The sequence below is a fragment of the Triturus cristatus genome, chromosome 9 (genome assembly GCF_964204655.1).
Source record: "Triturus cristatus chromosome 9, aTriCri1.1, whole genome shotgun sequence".
In the NCBI taxonomy this organism is placed as follows: domain Eukaryota; kingdom Metazoa; phylum Chordata; class Amphibia; order Caudata; family Salamandridae; genus Triturus; species Triturus cristatus.
In genome coordinates, this window is record NC_140592.1 from 27,235,473 (window position 1) to 27,262,212 (window position 26,740).

Sequence of the window (26,740 nt, forward strand, 5' to 3'; positions counted from 1 at the left end):
TTACCTCGCAGTGCCCAAATATAATGGGTAAAATGGAATAGTCTGGTGTGTAAATGTATGAAGTGCAGACAAAACATATGTTTGCCGAGCACTTTCAAAAGGAAATGTTTCCACTGTGCATCTCCCCGCTCCACCAGGTTTTGGATTTTTTGGTCTTGTCTCAAACTTTGCCCCACATGCAGCATTCTTATCTTTGTCTGAGGTGCAACTTCTGCAATATAATCTTGTCTGGAAAGCAACTCACTGTTCTTTGGAGCTGGAGTTGCACAAGACCAGATGACAACACCGATGGAAGGAGGAAGCTTGTACCCACACTCTGACTGCACCAAGGCAGGGCTCCAACTGCCTGCAACATGGTCATTTTTAAAGTGCATTGGGTACTTTAAACAAAGCTTCTCTTCGTTAGATCGACACCAAAACCCCCTTGCACCTGACTTCTCTACAGCTGGAGCACATCATGTGTTGGTGCTTAGTTCATGATTAATACAGGAAATATCACCTGTTAAAAGGGGTGCAGCTTTCATTAACAGAGCAGAAAGATGCAGAAAAACTGCATATCAACAGTATAATCAATACGTCAATCATGATGTATTTTTTCTTTTCAGCCCAAAGCCATGAAAGCACAGCAAAGAATCTATAAAGTGCATCCATTTGAACTAGCAGCAAACACAAAATCGCCTTGCACAGCCGTACGCACATTCCAAAGTCCCATTTAAAGCCAATATTTCAGCATGTGTTGGTTGTTGAGGCCACCACGAGTTGTTTTTGGCCACATTTCCATCAGTGCCCCTTCAGTGGTTTATTGTCAGACCTGTTGTTATCAGAACCATAGTGACGTCTTCTCAACTCTTATGTTTCAGCATAGTTCCAGAAAGGGCCTTCTTCCGGACCCCATCCTATCTGGTAGAGTTGCATTGGTGCACCAGCCTTTGAAGTTTGTTTAGTTCCGCACCAGTGCAACATACAAGAGATTCACAGACCTGATTCAACAGGATGGAGCGGCACTCCCTGCGTTACTTCGAGTAAAACATTGAAAGCTCAATCAGCCCTCATGTTTACTCTTTGAAAATAATAATTTACACCTCAAACCACCCTGAGGTGTTCTTTTTCTGGAATCCATTTGCATGATTCACTGCTCTCACAGCGGAGCAATGAAAAACAAAATGTGTTTCCTCTGCTGTTATGTCAGACCTGGGAGAGAGCTTCTCCCATCTTTGATGTCTCTCCTGGTTCTGAAAGACCCAAAGGAAGTGCCAGGAGGTGGGCATGGCTGTTCCCTGACAGAGGCAGTGGAGAGGCAGATAATGCATTACCCTGGCCTCCACCTTTCATTCCGGTGTCTGCATCCCACCATCTGGCAGTGGAATGGCAGAGGAGGCACTGCCCTCTCTTCCATCTTTCCTTTCTCTGCAGACCTGAAAGGGGCAGTGGAAAGGCTGATGACAAACTGTCCTTTACTCCTCTCCTCCCCACCTCCATGCCCCCACCTTCAGTGCAGACCTGAGAGGGGCAGTGGTATGGCAGTGTACATTGTGTTATTCAGCTCTTGCTGCCGGCTTTCCTGGGTCTGTGCATACCCGTGAGAGACAGCTGGTCTCCGCCATGCTCTGAGCACCGAGACATCTCTGTGCTCTCTCATGGTGAGCAGGGTGCAGGGCTATGAAGGAGCATGGTGGGAGAGGGAGGAAGCCAGTTATATTAAAAAAAATAATGTGACATCTAATATGTACCCTGTGTCTCCTGAAAATCCTATTCTGTTCCCCTCCCTCTGTGTGAGCCAGAAAGTATTTTTTGTCCCAGATCTATGTCTGTGCTAGTTTAGGATAGCCAACCATCTCCACGCCATCAAGACAACCTGCTCGAAGGCCCAGACTTTTATTTGATGACCGCGTGTGTTCTGGGAGTTGTATTCTTGTTTTCTTCCTTGAACCAACATGGCTGACACAGCACACAGCAATAGCTTTTACAGAAATGCTTAAGATTGGAAAGGTCTCCCGAGGACCTGCACACTTACCAGAGGCCACCATACGTAAAGAGATGCTCTAGTGAAACAATTCACGTGGGCCCAAAAGACCATGCGACACGTGTGGCATATAGTGAAATGTCCATCAAACCGTGGGGCCACTGCTTGACTAGTAGTAAACCACCCCCCATATTTAGTGACCCACCCCAATGCAGCAGGAACTTTTCTCCAAAATTGGTTGACACGACAGAGCAGGAGCTGTTTTAGCAAAGTTGTAATATTGGCGACCCGCTGGCTGCCTTATCATGATAGATGGTCAAAATTTTTTGTTTTACAGAAGCAAACTCCCAAAGCAGAGTTTTTATCCTACAAAACAAACACACAATGAGCATGAGTTGCCAGTAGGTCTCTTGCTGTTTATGGTGGTTGTTGGCGTTCCTGCTGCAGCTGTCATTGTTTACATAGCGGTCATGAACAGGTAACCTACCCTAAGCAGGCCGTGCCATCCAACACCTTTGATGTGTGGCCGGTGGGTGGCCCCACAGAATGTATGATGTTGGAGCCATACGTTGCTATGGGAAATACACCAGTACCACCACTGTGGGTGATCGGCGAGTGGGGCAGAATGGGACCTGCACCAATATACAGAGGGTGTCCCTTTATTTCTCCACTCTAGCAGAACCCACTAGGACCTCGTCAGGTGGCAGATAACGTGCCGCTCTACGGGACAGAGAGAGAGAGCACGAATGCATCAGATATGACGCATTTCTAATCGCTGCGCTGGTGCACTGAGTCCTGCCTAGTGCCAATGAAGGTGCCATGGTGCAAGGGAGCCCGCATTACAGGCAGGAGTGTTTTGGTGCAGGGACACCTTCCTGCACAAAAACAATCCTTAGAGGCATTTTCCTCTTTCTACGTGTGCAGCAGAATAAAGATATTTCTCCAAGTAATAACTTTTTTGGGAAAGTGCACCAGTTTGACCCATTCCCAAATTTAAAATTCTTTGTAAATTTGGGAATGTGCCAAAATCCATGGGTGGATTAATGGGAACGTCCACACTCCACCCTTGTAATGCCTTCCCAATGCAGGGTAACACAAGGCAGGGATTTGCGCTACCCAATGCTACTCTTTATTTACTAAGCCACTCAAAGCTACGCAAGGTGGCTTAATGTGGCTTCTTAAGCTCTTGTGTTTCACTGCATTGCCTTGTGTGCCGCAAGGACAACAGCTGTTACGCCACTGTTTTCTAACCTTATTGCCCACATAAACATCTAGCAGCAGCCTTGATTGTATTCTGAATCGATTTACAACAATTCTCTTTTCAAAAACTGTCTGGGTTCATTGAGAGGAGTATTCCTAGTTAAGCGGTTACATTAACCAAGACGGGGAGTCTAGGAGCAATGCTGTCTTTATCAGCTAACATAAGACTCTTCAGAATTCAAAAACATGGTCGAGGGCTCGTACTGCTGTCCCCTTCTCCGCGGTATCAAAGAACGCCTTGTTAGCTTAATACCATCTGATGTCCTACTGGTCATCTTACTTTTTCCTTTATATAATGTATTAATCGCCAATGTAACCTTTTAATGTCCTGTCCATAACTGCTTTACAATATCAGGCTACTTATGTTATCAGGAAGAGCCTGTAATAATGAATCAGACTTCCTACATCACACTGCCTGCTGCCAGCAGGGCACTAAAACAGCTCTCTGTGACCACAGCCCATGCCTTTTTAATATTCCTCGAAACATAGCACACGCTTTCAGTTTCCTTTCATGTGAACTTTATTGATAATTTCATATGCATTAGCTGAAAATAACTTAAACTTTAGGTAAGGGTAAGGGAAGGTGAGTAATGTTTACAACACAGATCCACAAAAGACAGGAAATGGACCTGAGACCGGAGTTTGTTATCTACCCACTGCCCTTTTCAATCAATCAATCAACCAGGGGTTTGTAACAAGCACTACACACCCATAAGGGTCTCAAGGTGTTGGGGGCGGGGGGTACAGCCCCGTTGAGGTCATTTGAAGAGCCAGGTCTTGAGGTCTTTCCTGAATTGGTGCCATGTCGGGCTTCGCCGGAGGTGAAGGGGGAGATCATTCCAGGTCTTGAGGTCTTTCCTGAATTGGTGCAGTGTCGGGCTTCGCCGGAGGTGAAGGGGGAGATCATTCCAGGTCTTGAGGTCTTTCCTGAATTGGTGCAGTGTCGGGCTTCGCCGGAGGTGAAGGGGGAGATCATTCCAGGTCTTGAGGTCTTTCCTGAATTGGTGCAGTGTCGGGCTTCGCCAGAGGTGAAGGGGGAGATCATTCCAGGTCTTGAGGTCTTTCCTGAATTGGTGCCATGTCGGGCTTCGCCGGAGGTGAAGGGGGAGATCATTCCAGGTCTTGAGGTCTTTCCTGAATTGGTGCAGTGTCGGGCTTCGCCGGAGGTGAAGGGGGAGATCATTCCAGGTCTTGAGGTCTTTCCTGAATTGGTGCAGTGTCGGGCTTCGCCGGAGGTGAAGGGGGAGATCATTCCAGGTCTTGAGGTCTTTCCTGAATTGGTGCAGTGTCGGGCTGCGCCGGAGGTGAAGGGGGAGATCATTCCAGGTCTTGGCTGCGAGGTACGAGAAGGACCTTCCCCCGCTCTGTTACTGTAGAAGCGTGGGACGGTGGCTAGGGAGAGGTCATCTGACTGTTCGCAATGGTCATCAGCACCTGTAGTGGGCAAATGCGCCCACCCTTGGACAAGGTGGGGATAGACGTGAATAGTACACTAACCTCCCAATCCCTTGGGCAGGGCTTTAAGGGTCTGCAAATAAAATGTCCGCACTCCTAGACAAGGCAGGGAGGGATTCGGGGGTAAATGCACCTATCCAACAATGTCGTGAGGGTTGACCGGGGCTTCTCATCTGTCCTGGTTGCATTTTTGCGAAAACCAAAATCCTCTCACATCTGCGCTTGGGAAATGTGGGGTTTTAGGGTGAACATATAACCTTCTCATCCCTTAGAGAAAGTCATGGAGTCCTTGCTAATGAATTTGTTTAAACTTTTTTCAACATTCTATAACTATGCATCTCTTAAATTAAACCAATTCAAGTCACCTATATAGGTTTATGATGATTTATATATATATTTATATATCTCAGACCTGCCAACTCACATAGTGCCATCGCGTGTCACTCATTGTGGTTCTCTTCACACAGTCATCCGGCGAGGAGCCGAAATTACACGGTGGTAGGGAAGACAAGCAGCTGGAAACCACTGCACAAAGTGGCTTTCCAGCTAGTCTTTGGAGGTAGGAGCCAGCCCATGTCCATTAAGGGTTTTGAAACCCCCTCAGGATGTCGGCGACCGCCTCAGCAACACTTTGTTTCTTTTAGTGGGGCAAGGATGTGGTGGCCTTGGTGGAGGACAAAATGCTGCTTAGGTAGTTCTCGGCATGAGGCCCGTCCCCTCCTCACACAGAGGCATTTATTTGCAAGTTGTCAGGTTTGATATGGCTAGCAGAGCTGCTGTATCAGTACATTTTGTGTGGCTTTGGCTCAACCCCTTTCTCATGATCGGATTGCTTTGTCTTTCTCACTCGTGTGCTCCTGGTTCACTTTGTTCCTTCTCTAGTCATGTATTTGTCCTGCCCGGGCGATTTTCTGTCTTGGTGTTTGGAATGGATGGGCTGTAGCCTCCCACCTGTGACTTGAGGTGACTCTTTTTAGGTCTGGCCTAAAGATAGTGTTAGCTGTCGTGCTAGCCTCATGTTCTCATAGAACATCATAATAAAAATACATATATCGATGTGTATTCATTAAGGGGCTTTTAGCCAACTTTCTATATCCATTCTTTTGTTCAAATGTCGTTCACATTTTGCCGCGTCCCCCGCCTTCACCCCAATGGGAAGGCCCAGTGAAGCCATTCACTCAGAACTCAGGGTCACTGCGCGCTGCAGGTATACAGCCACCAGGAAGGTCGTCTACCAGGGTTACAAGAGTGAATGCACTTTTATTTACCAGTGACTGATGGTACCTAGGAATATTAGTCTGAAATCAGTGTATCCAGTAGCAATCAATACACTTATTGATAGCTGCAATATTGACTCTTCATCATAAACCAGCTTCAGGATATTTATTTAGCCAATAGCAAACAACCGCATCACTGCAGTCACGTGTGATTATGCTAATGTATAAATGGTGGCTGAAAACCCCCAGATTTATAAAGAATTGGTCAAGCACCTGCATCTGTCTACAAAGGGGCATAAAGTGGTGACTCGAGGTACTGGCGCTTTGTGATATACTTTTCAAGCAGTTGCTTCTGACTCGAGCGGGACATCTCATAATGTCTTCATCGACTCCAGCGAAAGACTTGACTCAAAAGGGACATTTAGTAACAAGTTGTGGTTCAACAGATTTATGAAAAACTTTTCAAGTAGTTACTTCTAATTACAGAAGGACGTCTAGTAACCTTTTGAGGCAATACAGCTGTTGGGATGCAAACCTCCTCTGCGCTGTAGGAGACGTGAACCCCCAACAGTGACTCTCATGCGGCCACCGGCAATCACAGCAAAGCCTCTGCCATTTTTAGTGGCCCCCTCGCAGTCAGCACAGCAGCCAGTTTCAGGTCATGTGCAGCGACAAGAAAGCCAGATATTCAACCCCCGGGGCAATGACAGGGAGGCACTAATAGGCCAGTGTGAGGCAGGATGACGCTGGGTGGCGGGGTTCTACTTGGAGCTCAGCAGCTCACAGCCGACACCGAAGGCATCAGGATATGCCGTCCACCCCATCACTCCCATGAACTATGTTGTGGACAATCAGCTTCGGAGTCGTGTCTGCTGTGACAGACCTCTTTCATGAAGGAAGATGAAAAGGAGAAGTGCCCACTTCAAAAGAAGCAGAACCCCAAATAAAACTTCAAAAAACCAAACCCTAAATTACATTTGGAGTCTGGAAAAAGACTATAACAAGGCGAGACTGAGCCCCCTAAAAATTGTCATCTGCCAAGCAGCCAGACGGGCCAGATGAGAAGGGGACGCTCTACAAGACTTCAGCCTGTGACCAGGCAGCCTCCCTGCTGATGAGGGGATATAAATCGTATATGATTTGACTTGACGAATAGAGGTTGACTCATTCCTCCCATTGTGTTCAGATTGCCTATATTCCATCGAGGTGTTCATTCTAGGTTCTTCCTGAATTACTGTGCATGATACCACACCACTTACCATTGTCTTGTGGAAGTCCCTGTCTCTTTTTTTCATGCAATTCTTTTACACGTACGATTGCGTTAGGGAGTTAGTAGTATGAATGTGCTTATGGTATGTTTGACTGTGTAGGTAGTGTACCTCGGTGCAACCAGTATGAGAATGTTTTATTGTTCTGCCGTAACTCATCCAGCTGGTGGGCGGTATTTTCATTTTTTCTTTACGTGAATGTACCTGGACTTTATATATTTATGTCATTGTTGCTTTAAAAAAAGATTTCTGCATATTGAAAATAAGGTTAAAATGCATGAAATCTTTCTGAAACTGGTTTACTTTGGAATTATTTAATCCTTTCTGTGTATTATTTACCTGTGAGTGAGCTTATTAGGTTTCTGGACGGACAGCTTGTGTTTGACTCTGCCCCCTTAATAGACACCCACCTGTAGCTATTTAGAGACGCTGCACGCTTTTAACTATTCTTAGGCAGGTGACACCTGTTTGCCTTCGTTTGAAGGGTTCTGCTCTCAGGGTTGAGGGGATATCACCTGGATCTCCTGCGCTGGAGCCTGGAGCACTGTCGCCTGCCTGCTTGCCAAGACCATTATACCCTGTGAGAGAGAGGAGAGTGTTGGAGAGAGTGAGGTCCAATTGGAAGCCCTTCACAAGGGTTCCCTGAGTGAGGTGTGAGGCTGCGTACCGATCGGTCTGTTGCCCGTATGCAGTATTGACTCTGCAACCCTCATATGCCAGGAGAGGGTCGAGTTGTTTGGAGCTGAATGGGAAGCACTGGGCGGGAAGTACCAAGCCACACCGCAACATTGTAGTGACCCTGTATGCCAGACGGGGTAACCAGTGAACTGAGTTGTGGCCAGGTGTGCAAGACCTGTGACTGCCAAGATCAGTGACCCTGTGTGCCAGGAAGGACCTCCGTAGTGAGTGAGATCACATAAGACGAGTCTGAGCCTGGAGGGAGATTACAACGGCAACCCTGTATGCCAGGAGAGGCTGCCAGTCCCACTGTGGCCTAACATTGCAGCTGCTGCATGGGCTGAATGAGAACTGCTGTGACTAGTGGGTTGAGCCCGCATGCCGTGATCTGCCCCTAATGAAATCCCTGAGGTTCACGGAGACGCCACCCAGGAAGCCGCACCCTCATTGGAGCCCTGGTCAGGAGCCGGAAGATCAGACCAGTGTTTCCCCCTCTGCTAGGGAGAACAGCAACTTACCTTTTGTGTCCACCGAGCGAGAGCAGCTTTGATCACTGGAAACTGACCGGCAAGGCTGCTCGACAGGAAGAGCCTGCGCTGCTTGGTACCACTGTGTCAATCATGAGGGGCCATACTTTGCCGTTCAGGATCCGGATTTAAGAACGCCCGCGGGGATGGCACTTGCCGCACCGCTGAACACTGTCATACCACTGGAGCAGGTGAGACTTCAACTGGGCCTTCGAGGCTCTAGGGGACTTGCTGCCAAAGGTGCTGCGGCACCAGGGACACTTTTGACTAAGTTCCTTAAAGTTCAGAAGGGAGAACTCTTGAGTAAGGCCTAACAGTTTGCATGCCCTGATGCAGCCCCCAGTGAAAGTGCAATAATCCTCAGCATGTCACACAGAGGATGATGGGACAGGGATTCACCTGACAAATTCTAGAACCCCAACCTCAAGGGGATTGTGTTCTTGCATTTGAATGTCGCATCTCTTTGCATGTGCAGAGCGAGAAATAAAAAGCTCCTTTTTCTTACAGAAGCAAGTATTTGTCCGGACATGATTTATTGTTCGTACTGTCTGCACTTCGAGTTATGAGTTGTGTTCACTGACTTGTAGTTACTTCCTTCCACCCCCGAGGGAGCCTTGACTGCTCGACCACAGCTACCACTGAAAGTCAAGCGCAGAAGGGGTACCTGGCCCCGTTGAGCAGGACCCATAGGAGGCCAGGCCCGGGACAGCAGGAGTGGAACACTCAACCACCACGTTGGCCCCAGTAGCCTCAGAAAGGGGTTTTGACAACAGCTTTTGGAAAGACTGATCATGTAGTTATGTCAGTAGAAATAAAAAAAATGGGTAGCCACTTTGAATTCATGAGTGTCTGATCGCTGATATGGGTCTCAATGTCTGCCATAACATACAAGACATTTATTGATAAGTGAATTATTGACTCATCTAAAATAAATTTGCTTTCATATATTTATTTATCCTTCAGAAAAAACAACTCTTTAAGGTAGCGAAAGTGCATATGCAATTGTATATGTTGAAGCGACAACCTCCCCGCCTTGGGACAGACTTTCATGCACTTGCATTTTACTCTAATGGGCTTCTAATAAGGCACCTTTGGCAGCTTTCAGAGAAAACCTGCAACTCTTCTTTGGCTAGAAGTGCATACATTTTATAATACAACATCAAATACATGTTGATTTATTACGCTAAATCATCCTACGATGCCCACAGTCCCCGCCAGTCAGATAAACAAATATTTTGGAGAGGCCATCCAGTCCATCACATTGGGATCAGTGTAACATTCATTTTCTGGCTTGGTTTCTCTATCTTGGATTAATGATTGCTTAATATGGGATCATGTGTGAGTTTACATCCCACATCTCTGGATGTGTTCACACTCCTGTAACGCTGCCAGATGACTCACAAAAGGTACAGTGAGTACAGAGTCTAATTGCAATTTTACTCCTGATGAAACTCCATGACTTGTTTTTATGCAGTGAAACATGTCGACATACCTGATTAGCTCCATACATGCTTCAGCCTGTTTTTAATTGGTGCTGGCCTGTTGTCATTAAATTCATCTGTGCAGAGCCAGACTCCTTCTATAAAGCTCTGGCTGAGGTCAGAGGGCTTCCTTTTCAGGATCTTACACCTCTCCCACAGTGATCAGTTCAGACATTTTAGTGTTGAGGTGGAAAGACCTCACCATTTGCAAACTCTAGGGATAGCCCTAGGATAACAGTGATGGGGTTTTACATCTAGTCGCCTAGCTGGGTAGGGCATATCAGTAGGGTGTCTAGGGATGTTTCCATAGACCCCTGTTCTGTTGATCCCAGTAGGTGCCACTTCTTTTTTACACTCATTATGAGTGTTAACAGGTCTTTTTTCTCTACAAAATATACCAATATTCACAATATATGTGCCCAATAGTGTGGTTACTAACATGGTATGGTAAATTGTTTTCCTAGTGGCTTCCTTAAAGTGATCGGGATGTGGCTGGCATGGCTGTGATCATTGGACTGTTTCTTGTCTGTTGCCACTGGTTTTTATTTTGGTGCCTGTTGTATGTAAATCCTTAGCTATTCCCCTTTTCAAGCAGCTGTATCTGTCTCAAGAGGAACATCTAGTAATGCTGCGCGGTACGGCTGCTATGTGTAAGACTTTTCAAGCAGTTGTATCTTATTCGAGAGGGACATCTATAATGCCGCACGGTACGGCCGCTATGTGTAAAACGTTTCAAGCCGCTCTATCTAACTCGAGAGGGACATCTAGTAATGCTGTGCGGTACGGCCGCTATGTGTAAGACTTTCCAAGCCAATGTAGCTGACTCGAGAGGGACATCTAGTAATGATGTGCGGTACAGCAGGTATGTGTAAGACTTTCCAAGCCGGTGTAGCTGACTCGAGAGGGACATCTAGTAATGCTGCGCGGTACGGCCGCTATGTGTAAGACTTTCCAAGCCGGTGTAGCTGACTCCAGAGGGACATCTAGTAATGCTGTGCGGTACGGTCCGTATGTGTAAGACTTTCCAAGCTGGTGTAGCTGACTCCAGAGGGACATCTAGTAATGCTGTGCGGTACGGCCGGTATGTATAAGACTTTCCAAGCCAGTGTAGCTGACTCGAGAGGGACATCTAGTAATGCTGTGCGGTAAGGCAGGTATGTGTAAGGCTTTCCAAGCCAGTGTAGCTGACTCTAGCTGGACATCTAGTAATGCGGTGTGGTACGGCCGGTATGTGTAAGGCTTTCCAAGCCGATGTAGCTGACTCGAGAGGGACATCTAGTAATGCTGTGCGGTACGGCCGGTATGTGTAAGACTTTCCAAGCCGGTGTAGCTGACTCGAGCGGGACATCTAGTAATGCTGTGCGGTACGGCCGGTATGTGTAAGACTTTCCAAGCCGGTGTAGCTGACTCGAGCGGGACATCTAGTAATGCTGTGCGGTACGGCAGGTATGTGTAAGACTTTTCAAGCCGGTGTAGCTGACTCGAGAGGGACATCTAGTAATGCTGTGCTGTACGGCCGGTATGTGTAAGACTTTTTAAGCCGGTGTAGCTGACTCGAGAGGGACATCTAGTAATGCTGTGCGGTACGGCCGGTATGTGTAAGACTTTTCAAGGAACTGCATCTGACTCGAGAGGGACGTCTAGTAATGCTGTGCGGAACGGTAGGTATGTGTAAGACTTTCCAAGCCGGTGTAGCTGACTCGAGAGGGACATCTAGTAATGCTGTGTGGTATGGCCGGTATGTGTAAGACTTTCCAAGCCGGTGTAGCTGATTCGAGCGGGACATCTAGTAATGCTGTGCGGTACGGCAGGTATGTGTAAGACTTCTCAAGCCGGTGTAGCTGACTCGAGAGGGACATCAAGTAATGCTGTGCTGTACGGCCGGTATGTGTAAGACTTTTCAAGCCGGTGTAGCTGACTCGAGAGGGACATCTAGTAATGCTGTGCGGTACGGCCGGTATGTGTAAGACTTTTCAAGGAACTGCATCTGACTCGAGAGGGACATCTAGTAATGCTGTGCGGTATGGCCGGTATGTGTAAGACTTTTCAAGGAAGTGCATCTGACTCGAGAGGGACATCTAGTAATGCTGTGCGGTACGGCAGGTATGTGTAAGACTTTCCAAGCCCGTGTAGCTGATTTGAGAGGGACATCTAGTAATGCTGTGCGGTATGGCCGGTATGTGTAAGACTTTCCAAGCCGGTGTAGCTGACTCGAGCGGGACATCTAGTAATGCTGTGCGGTACGGCCGGTATGTGTAAGACTTTCCAAGCCGGTGTAGCTGACTCGAGCGGGACATCTAGTAATGCTGTGCGGTACGGCAGGTATGTGTAAGACTTTTCAAGCCGGTGTAGCTGACTCGAGAGGGACATCTAGTAATGCTGTGCTGTACGGCCGGTATGTGTAAGACTTTTTAAGCCGGTGTAGCTGACTCGAGAGGGACATCTAGTAATGCTGTGCGGTACGGCCGGTATGTGTAAGACTTTTCAAGGAACTGCATCTGACTCGAGAGGGACGTCTAGTAATGCTGTGCGGAACGGTAGGTATGTGTAAGACTTTCCAAGCCGGTGTAGCTGACTCGAGAGGGACATCTAGTAATGCTGTGTGGTATGGCCGGTATGTGTAAGACTTTCCAAGCCGGTGTAGCTGATTCGAGCGGGACATCTAGTAATGCTGTGCGGTACGGCAGGTATGTGTAAGACTTCTCAAGCCGGTGTAGCTGACTCGAGAGGGACATCAAGTAATGCTGTGCTGTACGGCCGGTATGTGTAAGACTTTTCAAGCCGGTGTAGCTGACTCGAGAGGGACATCTAGTAATGCTGTGCGGTACGGCCGGTATGTGTAAGACTTTTCAAGGAACTGCATCTGACTCGAGAGGGACATCTAGTAATGCTGTGCGGTATGGCCGGTATGTGTAAGACTTTTCAAGGAACTGCATCTGACTCGAGAGGGACATCTAGTAATGCTGTGCGGTACGGCAGGTATGTGTAAGACTTTCCAAGCCCGTGTAGCTGATTTGAGAGGGACATCTAGTAATGCTGTGCGGTATGGCCGGTATGTGTAAGACTTTCCAAGCCGGTGTAGCTGACTCGAGCGGGACATCTAGTAATGCTGTGCGGTACGGCAGGTATGTATAAGACTTTCCAAGCCGGTGTAGCTGACTCGAGAGGGACATCTAGTAATGCTGTGCGGTACGGCCGGTATGTGTAAGACTTTTCAAGCCGGTGTAGCTGACTCGAGAGGGACATCTAGTAATGCTGTGCGGTACGGTCGGTATGTGTAAGACTTTTCAAGGAACTGCATCTGACTCGAGAGGGACATCTAGTAATGCTGTGCGGTACGGCCGGTGTGTGTAAGACTTTTCAAGCCAGTGTAGCTGACTCGAGAGGGACATCTAGTAATACTGTGCGGTACGGCCGGTATGTGTAAGACTTTTCAAGGAACTGCATCTGACTCGAGAGGGACATCCAGTAATGCTGTGCGGTACGGCAGGTATGTGTAAGACTTTCCAAGCCGGTGTAGCTGACTCGAGCGGGACATCTAGTAATGCTGTGCGGTACAGCAGGTATGTGTAAGACTTTTCAAGGAACTGCATCTGACTCGAGAGGGACATCTAGTAATGCTGTGCGGTACGGCAGGTATGTGTAAGACTTTCTAAGGAACTGCATCTGACTCGAGAGGGACATCTAGTAATGCTGTGCGGTACGGCCGGAATGTGTAAGACTTTTCAAGCCGGTGTATCTGACTCGAGAGGGACATCTAGTAATGCTGTGCGGTACGGCAGGTATGTGTAAGACTTTCCAAGGAACTGCATCTGACTCGAGAGGGACATCTAGTAATGCTGTGCGGTACGGCCGGTATGTGTAAGACTTTTCAAGGAACTGCATCTGACTCGAGAGGGACATCTAGTAATGCTGTGCGGTACGGCAGGTATGTGTAAGACTTTCCAAGCCGGTGTAGCTGACTCGAGAGGGACATCTAGTAATGCTGTGCGGTACGGTCCGTATGTGTAAGACTTTCCAAGCCGGTGTAGCTGACTCGAGCGGGACATCTAGTAATGCTGTGCGGTACGGCCGGTATGTGTAAGACTTTTCAAGGAACTGCATCTGACTCCAGAGGGACATCTAGTAATGCGGTGCATTTCAAGTAGTTGCATATTGCTGGCAAAAGACTTTTCAATCAGTTGCCTCTGATTCGAGAGTGTCCGCTGGTAACGCAGTGTTGTACTGCATCTTTGGGAAAGACTTTTCAAGCACCTGAATTTAATGCAAGATTGCCAACATGGATATCTATTAAGTAATTGTATAGTCAAAAGCTTGGTCCAAAGGCGATCTTTTGGATGTGTCAATGCTTGTTATTTGACAGTGATAAGATAAATCAAGTCATTGATAGTCCACTGCTGCCTGTATTTACAGTCACTCATAAATCGACACATGATGCTAAATAATAGGTTATTTTACAGAACAGAATTACCAGGTGTTCCAGGTTTGTGTTAATGAAACTTCCTTGCTCCCTCCTCCAGGCCTGGCTGGACGATATTCCAGATGCCTACCGGTGGAAAGCCTGTCCGTTTAAGAACAGTAAGTACTGGAGATTGTGATGGTGAGTGATGGTAATGGTGATTTATGTGGTAATGGTGATTATGATGGTGAGTGATGGTAATGGGATTTATGGTGGTGAGTGATGGTAAGGGAGATAATGATGGTAACGGTGATTATGGTAGTGAGAGATGCTAATAGTGATTATGTGGTAATGGTGGTTATGGTGGTGAGTGATGCTAAGAGTGAGTATGTGGTAATGGTGATTATGATGGTGAGTGATGGTAAGAGGGATTATGGTGGTGAGTGATGGTAATGGTAATTATGATGGTGAGTGATGGTAAGAGGGATTATGGTGGTGAGTGATGGTAAGAGGGATTATGGTGGTGAGTGATGGTAATGGTGATTATGGTGGTGAGTGATGGTAAGGGAGATTATGATGGTGAGTAATGGTAATGGTGATTATGGTGGTGAGTGATGGTAAGAGGGATTATGGTGGTGAGTGATGGTAATGGTGATGATGGTGGTGAGTGATGGTAAGAGTGAGTATGTGGTAATGGTGATTATGATGGTTAGTGATGGTAAGAGGGATTATGGTGGTGAGTGATGGTAATGGTGATTATGAAGGTGAGTGAAGTTAATGGTGTTTAGGGTGGTGAGTGATGGTAAGGGAGATTATGATGTTAATGATGATTATGGTAGTGAGTGATGATAATGGTGATTATGGTGGTGAGTGATGGTAAGGGAGATTATGATGGTGAGTGATGGTAATGGTGATTATGGAGGTGAGTGGTGGTAATGGTGTTTAGGGTGGTGAGTGATGGTAAGGGAGATTATGATGGTAATGGTGATTATGGAGGTGAGTGGTGGTAATAGTGTTTAGGGTGGTGAGTGATGGTAAGGGAGATTATGATGGTAATGGTGATTATGGTGGTGAGTGATGGTAATGGTGATTATGATGGTGAGTGATGGTAAGGAAGATTATGATGGTAATGGTGATTATGGTAGTGAGTGATGGTAATGGTGATTATGATGGTGAGTGATGGTAAGAGGGATTATGGTGGTGAGTGATGGTAATGGGGATTATGGAGGTGAGTGGTAGTAATGGTGTTTAGGGTGGTGAGTGATGGTAAGGGAGATTATGATGGTAATGGTGATTATGGTGGTGAGTGATGGTAATGGTGATTATGATGGTGAGTGATGGTAAGAGGGATTATGGTGATGAGTGATGGTAATGGTGATTATGGTGGTGAGTGATGGTAATGGTGTTTATGGTGGTGAGTGATGGTAAGGGAGATTATGATGGTAATGGTGATTATGGTAGTGAGTGATGATAATGGTGATTATGATGGTGAGTGATGGTAAGAGGGATTATGGTGGTGAGTGATGGTAATGGTGATTTTGGTGGTGAGTGATGGTAATGGTGTTTATGGTGGTGAGTGATGGTAAGGGAGATTATGATGGTAATGGTGATTATGGTAGTGAGTGATGATAATGGTGATTATGATGGTGAGTGATGGTAAAAGGGATTATGGTGGTGAGTGATGGTAATGGTGATAATGGAGGTGAGTGGTGGTAATGGTGTTTAGGGTGGTGAGTGATGGTAAGGGAGATTATGATGGTAATGGTGATTATGGAGGTGAGTGGTAGTAATGGTGTTTAGGGTGGTGAGTGATGGTAAGGGAGATTATGATGGTAATGGTGATTATGGTGGTGAGTGATGGTAATGGTGATTATGATGGTGAGTGATGGTAAGAGGGATTATGGTGGTGAGTGATGGTAATGGTGATTATGAAGGTGAGTGACGTTAATGGTGTTTAGGGTGGTGAGTGATGGTAAGGGAGATTATGATGTTAATGATTATTATGGTAGTGAGTGATGATAATGGTGATTATGGTGGTGAGTGATGGTAAGGGAGATTATGATGGTGAGTGATGGTAATGGTGATTATGGAGGTGAGTGGTGGTAATGGTGTTTAGGGTGGTGAGTGATGGTAAGGGAGATTATGATGGTAATGGTGATTATGGAGGTGAGTAGTGGTAATGGTGTTTAGAGTGGTGAGTGATGGTAAGGGAGATTATGATGGTAATGGTGATTATGGTGCTGAGTGATGGTAATGGTGATTATGATGGTGAGTGATGGTAAGGAAGAATATGATGGTAATGGTGATTATGGTAGTGAGTGATGGTAATGGTGATTATGATGGTGAGTGATGGTAAGAGGGATTATGGTGGTGAGTGATGGTAATGGGGATTATGGAGGTGAGTGGTGGTAATAGTGTTTAGGGTGGTGAGTGATGGTAAGGGAGATTATGATGGTAATGGTGATTATGGTGGTGAGTGATGGTAATAGTGATTATGATGGTGAGTGATGGTAAGAGGGATTATGGTGGTGAGTGATGGTAATGGCGATTATGGTGGTGAGTGATGGTAATGGTGTTTATGGTGGTGAGTGATGGTAAGGGAGATTATGATGGTAATGGTGATTATGGTAGTGAGTGATGATAATGGTGATTATGATGGTGAGTGATGGGAAGAGGGATTATGGTGGTGAGTGATGGTAATGGTGATTTTGGTGGTGAGTGATGGTAATGGTGTTTATGGTGGTGAGTGATGGTAAGGGAGATTATGATGGTAATGGTGATTATGGTAGTGAGTGATGATAATGGTGATTATGATGGTGAGTGATGGTAAGAGGGATTATGGTGGTGAGTGATGGTAATGGTGATTATGGTGGTGAGTGATGGTAATGGTGTTTATGGTGGTGAGTGATGGTAAGGGAGATTATGATGGTAATGGTGATTATGGTAGTGAGTGATGGTAATGGTGATTATGGTGGTGAGTAATGGTAATGGTGATTATGGTGGTGAGTGATGGTAAGGGAGATTATGATGGTGAGTGATGGTAAGAGGGATTATGGTGGTGAGTGATGGTAATGGTGATTATGGTGGTGAGTGATGGTAATGGTGTTTGTGGTGGTGAGTGATGGTAAGGGAGATTATGATGGTAATGGTGATTATGGTAGTGAGTGATGGTAATGGTGATTATGGTGGTGAGTGATGGTAATGGTGATTATGGTGGTGAGTGATGGTAAGGGAGATTATGATGGTGAGTGATGATAGTGGTGATTATGGTGGTGAGTGATGGTAAGAGGGATTATGGTGGTGAGTGATGGTAATGGTGATTATGGTGGTGAGTGATAGTAATGGTGTTTATGGTGGTGAGTGATGGTAAGGGAGATTATGATGGTAATGGTGATTATGGTAGTGAGTGATGGTAATGGTGATTATGGTGGTGAGTGATGGTAATGGTGATTATGGTAGTGAGCGATGGTAATGGTGATTATGGTGGTGAGTGATGGTAATGGTGATTATGGTGGTGAGTGATGGTAAGAGGGATTATGATGGTGAGTGATGGTAATGGTGATTATGGTGGTGAGTGATGGTAATGGTGTTTATGGTGGTGAGTGATGGTAAGGGAGATTATGATGGTAATGGTGATTATGGTAGTGAGTGATGGTAATGGTGATTATGGTGGTGAGTGATGGTAATGGTGATTATGGTAGTGAGCGATGGTAATGGTGATTATGGTGGTGAGTGATGGTAATGGTGATTATGGTGGTGAGTGATGGTAAGAGGGATTATGATGGTGAGTGATGGTAATGGTGATTATGGTGGTGAGTGATGGTAATGGTGTTTATGGTGGTGAGTGATGGTAAGGGAGATTATGATGGTAATGGTGATTATGGTAGTGAGTGATGGTAATGGTGATTATGGTGGTGAGTGATGGTAATGGTGATTATGGTAGTGAGCGATGGTAATGGTGATTATGGTGGTGAGTGATGGTAATGGTGATTATGGTGGTGAGTGATGGTAAGAGGGATTATGGTGGTGAGTGATGGTAATGGTGATTATGGTGGTGAGTGATGGTAATGGTGTTTATGGTGGTGAGTGATGGTAAGGGAGATTATGATGGTAATGGTGATTATGGTAGTGAGTGATGGTAATGGTGATTATGGTGGTGAGTGATGGTAATGGTGATTATGGTGGTGAGTGATGGTAAGGGAGATTATGATGGTGAGTGATGATAATGGTGATTATGGTGGTGCAACCAGTAATGATGATGGTGATGACAATGAATATCGAGGATGATGATGGTGAGTATGATCAGAAATATCTTGCTGGAAGCTCTGGGGCTTTGATCGTTTCCAGAGCACTCGGGCAGAGGAGAGAAATTTCAGTCATTGGCAGGAATTACTGGGTCTCCCATACAGGGCGGAGATCTGAAAATCCAGGGCAGGGATCTGAAAATCCAGGGTAGAGTTTAGAAAATCCAGGGTAGAGTTAAGAAAATCCAGGGCAGGGATCTGAAAATCCAGGGCAGGGATCTGAAAATCTAGGGTAGAGTTAAGAAAATCCAGGGCAGGGATCTGAAAATCTAGGGTAGAGTTAAGAAAATCCAGGGCAGGGATCTGGAAATCCAGGGCAGAGTTCTGGAAATCCAGGGTAGAGTTAAGAAAATCCAGTGTAGAGTTCTGGAAATCCAGGATAGAATTATAAAAATCCAGGGCAGAGCTCGGAAACTCCAGGGCAGAGTTCTGGAAATCCAGGGTAGAGTTAAGAAAATCGAGGTCGGAGTTCTGAAAGACCGCAGTCTTTGCAAGGTGGGAGATAAAGAATGCAGTTGAGTGGACCTACATGGCTGCAGGAAGCTGGTGCAGACCACACAGATGTGGGCAGATGGTCTTCCCTTTACCAAGCTCAAGCATAAGACAGATAAGCAGTGGACATGGACTCTCTGTGGTCACTCTATGCAGAACAGCAAGCCAAGGAACCGTCGCAGCACAAGTAATGCTTGTCAGAGCAACGCATTGACTGTTGCACTCACCTGATGCCGAAGTGAATGACTGTCATCAAGAGTGAAGCCATGGTCCCTCAAGCAGTGGACGTGACCTGTCTGTGGTCACTCTATGCAGAACACCAAGACACGGATCCGTCGCTGCACAAGTAGTGCTTGTCAGAGCAATGCATTGACTATAGCACTCACCTCATGCCGAGGTGAGTGACTATCATCAAGAATGAAGCCGTGGTCCCAGAAGCAGTGGACGTGTACTATCCATGGTCACTCTATGCAGAACACCAAGACATGTACCGTCACTGCACAGGTAATGCTTGTCAGAGCAATGCATTGACTGTTGCACTCACCTGATGCTGAGGTGAATGACTATCACCAAGATTGAAGCTGTGGTCCCTCAAGCAGTGGAGAAGTAGTATCCATGGTCACTCTATGCAGAACACTAAGCCACGGATCCGTTGCTGCACAAGTAGTGCTTGTCAGAGCAACTCATTAACTGTTGCACTCACTTAATGCTGAGGTGAAGTGACTGTTATCATGAATGAAGCCGTGGTTCCTCAAGCAGAGGACATGTAGTATCCGTGGTCACTCTATGCAGAACACCAAGCCACGGATCCGTCGCTGCACAAGTAGTGCTTGTCAGAGCAACGCATTGACTTTCGCACTCACCTGATGCCGAGGTGACCTGACTATCATCAAGTATGAAGCTGTGGTCCCTCAAGCAGTGGACATGTAGTATTCGTGGTCACTCTATGCGGAACCCGAAGCCACGGATCCGTCGCTGCGCAAGTAATGCTTGTCAGAGCAATGCATTGACTGTTGCCCTCACCTGATGCCGAGGTGACCTGCCTATCCTCAAGAATGAAGCCATGGTCCCTTTCCTCTGGGAGGAGGTTCACATATTATCAAGCAGTGCTTTCCACACAGTGCCAGATCCTTTTTGCCTGACGCTTTACATCTCAACTGTTAGGGTGCATCCGGTGCCGTACCTCGCCTGGACTGTCAGCCATTTTGGTTCCTCGTAAGTTTGCACCCAGCAGCAACTTAAGTAAAAATATGCTTCTCACTTTCCCCAGTGTAAGATGGCATCCTTGCACTGAAGATTGAGGCTGGGGGCCTGTCCTGTGCAACCTGTCCAGCGAGAGCTGTGAGTGACTGTTTCCATCACTGCTCAGAGCTCTAAAAGGGCCAGTGTGCTCACACCTCTGCCATCCTAAAATCAGCCTGTAAATTCACTACATCTCGCTATGGGCAACAGGGAAGAACTTGGAATATAGTGTTTGAATTGTGCCAGTGGGTGCAGGGGGTGGGCACTAGCTGTCAAGCTAGACAGAAATGCAGAAAAGGAGGAAGGAGGAGAAGAGCGCTAGAAAAACAGCGTTAACGGGAGAAAACAGCGATGAACCAGGAATAATGAGATATAGAGAGGCATGGGGTGGAATCAAGACCAGGCAGCCTTGGTATTCATGAGATCAAAAGACAGGAAGTGTGGGATGGATGGAAGAAAGGCATGGGGTGGGATCAAGACCAGGCAGCCTTGGTATTCATGAGATCAAAAGACAGGAAGTGTGGGATGGATGGAAGAAAGGCATGAGGTGGAATCAAGACCAGGCAGCCTTGGTATTCATGAGATCAAAAGACAGGAAGTGTGGGATGGATGGAAGAAAGGCAGGAGGTGGAATCAAGACCAGGCAGCCTTGGTATTCATGAGATCAAAAGACAGGAAGTGTGGGATGGATGGAAGAAAGGCATGGGGTGGAATCAAGACCAGGCAGCCTTGGTATTCATGAGATCAAAAGACAGGAAGTGTGGGATGGATGGAAGAAAGGCATGAGGTGGAATCAAGACCAGCAGCCTTGGTATTCATGAGATCAAAAGACAGGAAGTGTGGGATGGATGGAAGAAAGGCATGGGGTGGAATCAAGACCAGGCAGCCTTGGTATTCATGAGATCAAAAGACAGGAAGTGTGGGATGGATGGAAGAAAGGCAGGAGGTGGAATCAAGACCAGGCAGCCTTGGTATTCATGAGATCAAAAGACAGGAAGTGTGGGATGGATGGAAGAAAGGCATGGGGTGGAATCAAGACCAGCAGCCTTGGTATTCATGAGATCAAAAGACAGGAAGTGTGCGTTGGCGGAATGGAGAGGAATGAGTTGGAATCATGACCAGGCAGCCTTATAATTCATGAGATAAAGAGATAGGAAGTGTAGGGTGGTGGAAGAGGGGGGTATGAGATGGAATCAAAAGCAGGCAGCCTCGGTATTCTTGAGATAAAGAGACAGGAAATGTGGGCTGGTGGAAGAGAGAGGTATGAGGTGGAATCAAGACCAGGCAGCCTTATTCTTCATGAGATAAAGAGACAGAAAGTGTGGGGTGGTGGAAGAGAGATGTATGAGGTGAAATCAAGACTAGGCAGCCTCGGTATTCTTGAGATAAAGAGACAGGGAGTGTAGGGTGGTGGAAGAGAGATGCATGGGGTGGAATCAAGAAAGACTAGGCAGCCTCGGTATTCTTGAGATAAAGAGACAGGGAGTGTAGGCTGATGGAATAGAGAGGCATGAGGTGGAATCAAGACTGGGCAGCCCGGTATTCACCAAATAAGTCAGTGACTCCTAAAAAAAATGTAAGCACAAATGAAGTAATGTTAGAATATAAATGAATGTTATGCACTAATGTTTTTTTAGACACATGGCACATGACTCCTACCCCTTTATTTGTAATACATCAGAACTCACTTGAACTCCTGTGTTCTCCTATAAATAGATTGTGTTTGTAATTCACACAAGTTAACAGGTTTAAAATGTAAACATTTAACTCTGCGTGTTAAAGGCGTGATTGTACTGAATTTACCTTCAGAAATTGTATGATTTCTTTCAGTGTTTAAGTATCAAGAGAATACTTGGAGAAAAAGTAATTTGACTCTCACACCACAAAGTGACAGGCTGCCGTGGAAGTTTACAGCGTTGTGCAACGTCTCCGCGGAGGTCAGCCTGTGCTGGAAGCCGAGCCGGGAGTCCCCGTGCCACGACATTCCTCACTCCCGGAAGAACATTTCTGTTTACATCCTTGTGAGTACAGCGGAGGCCACGCCCTGTCCACGTGCACCGCGGGGCAAGATTAACAAGTATTCACTGACCCAGTGGGACCTGGGGGGACTATGGTCCCCAGGGCGCATGTGCTAAGAAAAAGAGTGGTGGGAACTACTTTTCATTTCCAGTTCACAAATGACGACATAGGAAGTGACGTCACGAGCATTTACATTTTACCTTTTATAAATCACTGTATTTTAACCACAAGGTCTAACGGTTTGGAAACAGCTGAAAGAATAGTATGTTTTAACCAGACATGTTGAACTTGCAAATTACATTTTTTAACTACTTTTAGTGAGCAAACAAAATTTGCTGTGTGTATTTTTAAAACAAACTCGTTGATAATTGGTGTATTTTTCCTACTGGTGCTCTTTCTCTCTCTCCAAAGCACAAAGTTCTTATTTGCGGCTTATTAAACAATAGAAGGGTTCATTTGTTTCAAGTTCTCTGTACCTCTCTGTACTCTTTTGTGTACATATTGTCTTGTTGTGTCAGCTAATTCTCCTTAAATTCTGTGGTGGTCGCCCCAACAAATGAGTGCATGATACAGAGCCTAGCATGAGGGTGAATGAGCCACCCACCCCCCTCACTAGCCAACACGAGAGCCATGGGTCCGGGCGCCCAGGAGCTATGTACAAGGACTTAGAAGGCAGGCAAGGTGAGCCCAGTGTACCAGCCAAATGCAGTGTCTGGGGCAGGTGCCTGGTTCCATCTCTTTGAAAATCCCTTTGCACCGGAGGGTGAAGGATTGCCAGACAACCTGAAGGTCTCTATAGGGCTTCCACCTGCCCATGACGTGGACTCCCTCCCTCTCACCTTCACGCACGTTCACAAGACCCACCTGGCCAGCTCTGCCCTGCCAGGCATGCCACTGGTCAGTGGAGACCCCCATCCCCAGGGAAAATGCAGCATGAGGCCCTCAGTGTGATTGGCCCTAATTCTTAGGGGACAGATCAGTCCTGTTACCAGCTCCTTTGGCATTCCAAGGCTTGTTGTATATTCTTGGATCCCTCAAGTTTCACTCAGACACTTTGTTTGTCAAAAATGAGTTACCAGGGTGATCGGGCCTGATGTCTTTGGTAATTCCTCATTTCTTAGTTGACCGTCGTGGTCCGACTCATAACAGGATAGTTTCTCTTCACCCCAGAGTTGCCAGTATTGGTAGCTCTGCAGTGGGGGGGGGGGTGGGGGTACCGGCCTCTTTCCCAGCAGCTCAGAATAAAGTCCCACGAGTAACTGGGAGAAAAGAGGCTCCCTAAAGATGGAAGCCCTTCTTCTAATAGGCAGGGTAATGAAGAGGACTTATTTGCTATTGTGTCGGGAAGGGGAGCAGTCTTTCGAGGCAATGTTGAGGGACCGAATACAGGAGCCTTTTGTGACTCTCACTGACAGTCACTGTAGTCTCAGGAGAGTTACTGGCACCACCTACCGGTGGGAGAAGATGGTGAGAAGAAGGGGTCCCTCCTGTGCATTCATTCATTATTGCATTTTCTTTTGTGCAGGTGAATCAGGAGTTTCAGGATGTGACGCCTCACCCTTCCCTTTGTGTTCAGGTAAGAAAAGAAGACGTTCCTGCTCTGACGATGAAAGGTCTCCTACATCAGGACTTCTTGCAGTCCTCTCAGTTCTGCCCAGCAGGTTCTGCCATGTGCCGGCTAGTTAGACTTTACACCTGAGGTGCTGAGCGTGGTGACCACTGGTGTCCGTGTCTCCATCGGAGAGAACTGGCACCAGGTCCACTCCTGCGAGGTGAGGGCAAGGAGCTGGTCTTCTGCAGACTGAATGCACCGCACCTGCGGCGTCTTTTCACCAATTTTCAGCCAACAGCGTGGCACCGCCACCCGTCCCCACCCCAACCTTCCTTCTTAAACAGCCTGGCGACTCATCGCCGCTGAACCTTGGCTTAGAAAATGTATAAATACCTCTGTTTGCCAATCCATTCCATCGATCCATAGCCCCCCTATACTTTTTCAGAAGGGGAACAACCTTTTCCAATCAGCCTTGATCCTATCTCAACCCCCTAACCTGCATCTTCTCTGTCCAGGAACACATGGAAGACTGAGGCATTTTGGCCTCACGGGTGAAGTGCTGCATGAGTTGTGCCCCCCACATTTGAGAATGAATGTGTCACTTAGAGTGAATCATTCAAGCAGACTGATTAAATGAAAATTTGTGAGCCAACAATTCTTAATCAATGGCTAGTCCCCTGTGTAGCTTTCAATTTTATTATTGTTCACCTCATAGATCCAATTACAGAAGAAACTGCCAGGCTACGGTCACTCTGCAAATGAATGCAGTCAAATTCAGAAACATTTTGGCCTTGTTGACGTTATTGGCTCGGCAGACCCCTCAGGATTTGCTGAGCCCCAATGCCAAGGCGTATAACCGAATGCAAACCTGTTGTGTTTGTGCGTGTGTGTGTCTCTCTTGACTGACACGTGTCTCTATAATGTCAATTGCAGGTCAGAGGAGATAACTGGACCAGACACACCAAATGTCCATATGAAGGTAAATTTTGACCATTTGTCCATTTTATCCATTGATCAACGCAGTTTGAGGCACTTCGATCTCGTGCATGGCATGCCCTCATCGCTAAAGGATAAAGTGCATTAGGGGTGTACACCTTCTTGGTCATAGAAATCGTGGGGTGAATGCATGACATTGTTCTGCATTCTGTCCATCAATTGTTGTTTTTGCGTGTTCCAAAATCCACCAGTTTACTTTTGTGCTTGCCTCAAACAAGCAGATAAAGATAAAGGTGCCGATCACGATCCGGTAAAAAATTCCCCCGTGCGACTCGTATCGGGTCTTATTACCGTACGAATCGTACAAGTGCCGTACGAACTGGCAATCACGATTCGCATGGTAAAAAGTCCATACGAACCGCACTGGGAATCATTCCCCACACGTCCTCGGGTCGGAAAATGTGTCCGACACGTCCTCGGACGATTTACCTTACAAACGTAAAAATCCAAGTCCGACCGAGGAATCACGATCCATCCCGTGCGTCCGAGCGTACAACCGTATGGAAAAAACACCGTCCGCACCGAACACCCATAGCAACCATGGAGACAAGTGCCCGCATACGCGCCCAACACTCCCCCCAGCCCCCGTACGTCCGACACGTACCCCCCGTATATGTATACCCCCACCCGTCTAGGTACACCCCAGTACGTTCCAGTCGTACCCCCACCCCAGTACGTGTCGTACCACCGACAATGTACACCCCAGTACGTTCCAGTCGCACCCCCACCCCAGTACGTGTCGTACCCCCCGTGTACCTACACCCCAGTACGTTCGAGGCACACCCCCACCCCAGTACGTGTCGTACCACCGTCAATGTACACCCCCCCACCCCAGTACGTGTCGTACCACCGTCAATGTACACCCCCCCACCCCTGTACGTGTCGTACCACCGTCTATGTACACCCCAGTACGTTCCAGTCGCACCCCCACCCCAGTACGTGTCGTACCCCCGTGTACCTACACCCCAGTACGTTCGAGCCACACCCCCACCCCAGTACGTGTCGTACCACCGTCAATGTACACCCCCCCACCCCAGTACGTGTCGTACCACCGTCAATGTACACCCCCCCACCCCAGTACGTGTCGTACCACCGTCAATGTACACCCCCCCACCCCAGTACGTGTCGTACCCCCCGTGTACCTACACCCCAGTACGTTCGAGCCACACCCCCACCCCAGTACGTGTCGTACCCCCCGTGTACCTACACCCCAGTACGTTCGAGCCACACCCCCACCCCAGTACGTGTCGTACCACCGTCAATGTACACCCCCCCACCCCAGTACGTGTCGTACCCCCCGTGTACCTACACCCCAGTACGTTCGAGCCACACCCCCACCCCAGTACGTGTCGTACCACCGTCAATGTACACCCCCCCACCCCAGTACGTGTCGTACCACCGTCAATGTACACCCCCCCACCCCTGTACGTGTCGTACCACCGTCTATGTACACCCCAGTACGTTCCAGTCGCACCCCCACCCCAGTACGTGTCGTACCCCCCGTGTACCTACACCCCAGTACGTTCGAGCCACACCCCCACCCCAGTACGTGTCGTACCACCGTCAATGTACACCCCCCCACCCCAGTACGTGTCGTACCACCGTCAATGTACACCCCCCCACCCCAGTACGTGTCGTACCACCGTCAATGTACACCCCCCCACCCCAGTACGTGTCGTACCACCGTCAATGTACACCCCCCCACCCCAGTACGTGTCGTACCACCGTCTATGTACACCCCAGTACGTTCGAGCCCCACCCCCACCCCAGTACGTGTCATACCCCCGTGTACCTACACCCCAGTACGTTCCTGGCGCACCCCCAACACAACCTCCTAAGTACGGAGCGCACCCCATGCCCCAACATCACAACCGCATGTACGAGTCG

The 26,740-nt window shown here is 47.4% G+C and overlaps 1 protein-coding gene across 2 annotated transcripts in view; it reads left to right on the forward strand.

Moving 5' to 3' along the window:
- The window catches only part of IL17RC (interleukin 17 receptor C), a 249,876-nt gene that overhangs the window by 158,292 nt on the left and 64,844 nt on the right, over positions 1-26,740 (forward strand). For both annotated transcript variants that reach the window (XM_085624288.1, XM_085624289.1), the window contains 4 exons: positions 14,370-14,427; positions 22,117-22,307; positions 23,831-23,881; positions 24,791-24,836. In XM_085624288.1, the coding sequence (XP_085480414.1) occupies positions 14,370-14,427; positions 22,117-22,307; positions 23,831-23,881; positions 24,791-24,836 (346 nt within the window). The remainder of the gene's footprint in view (positions 1-14,369; positions 14,428-22,116; positions 22,308-23,830; positions 23,882-24,790; positions 24,837-26,740) is intronic.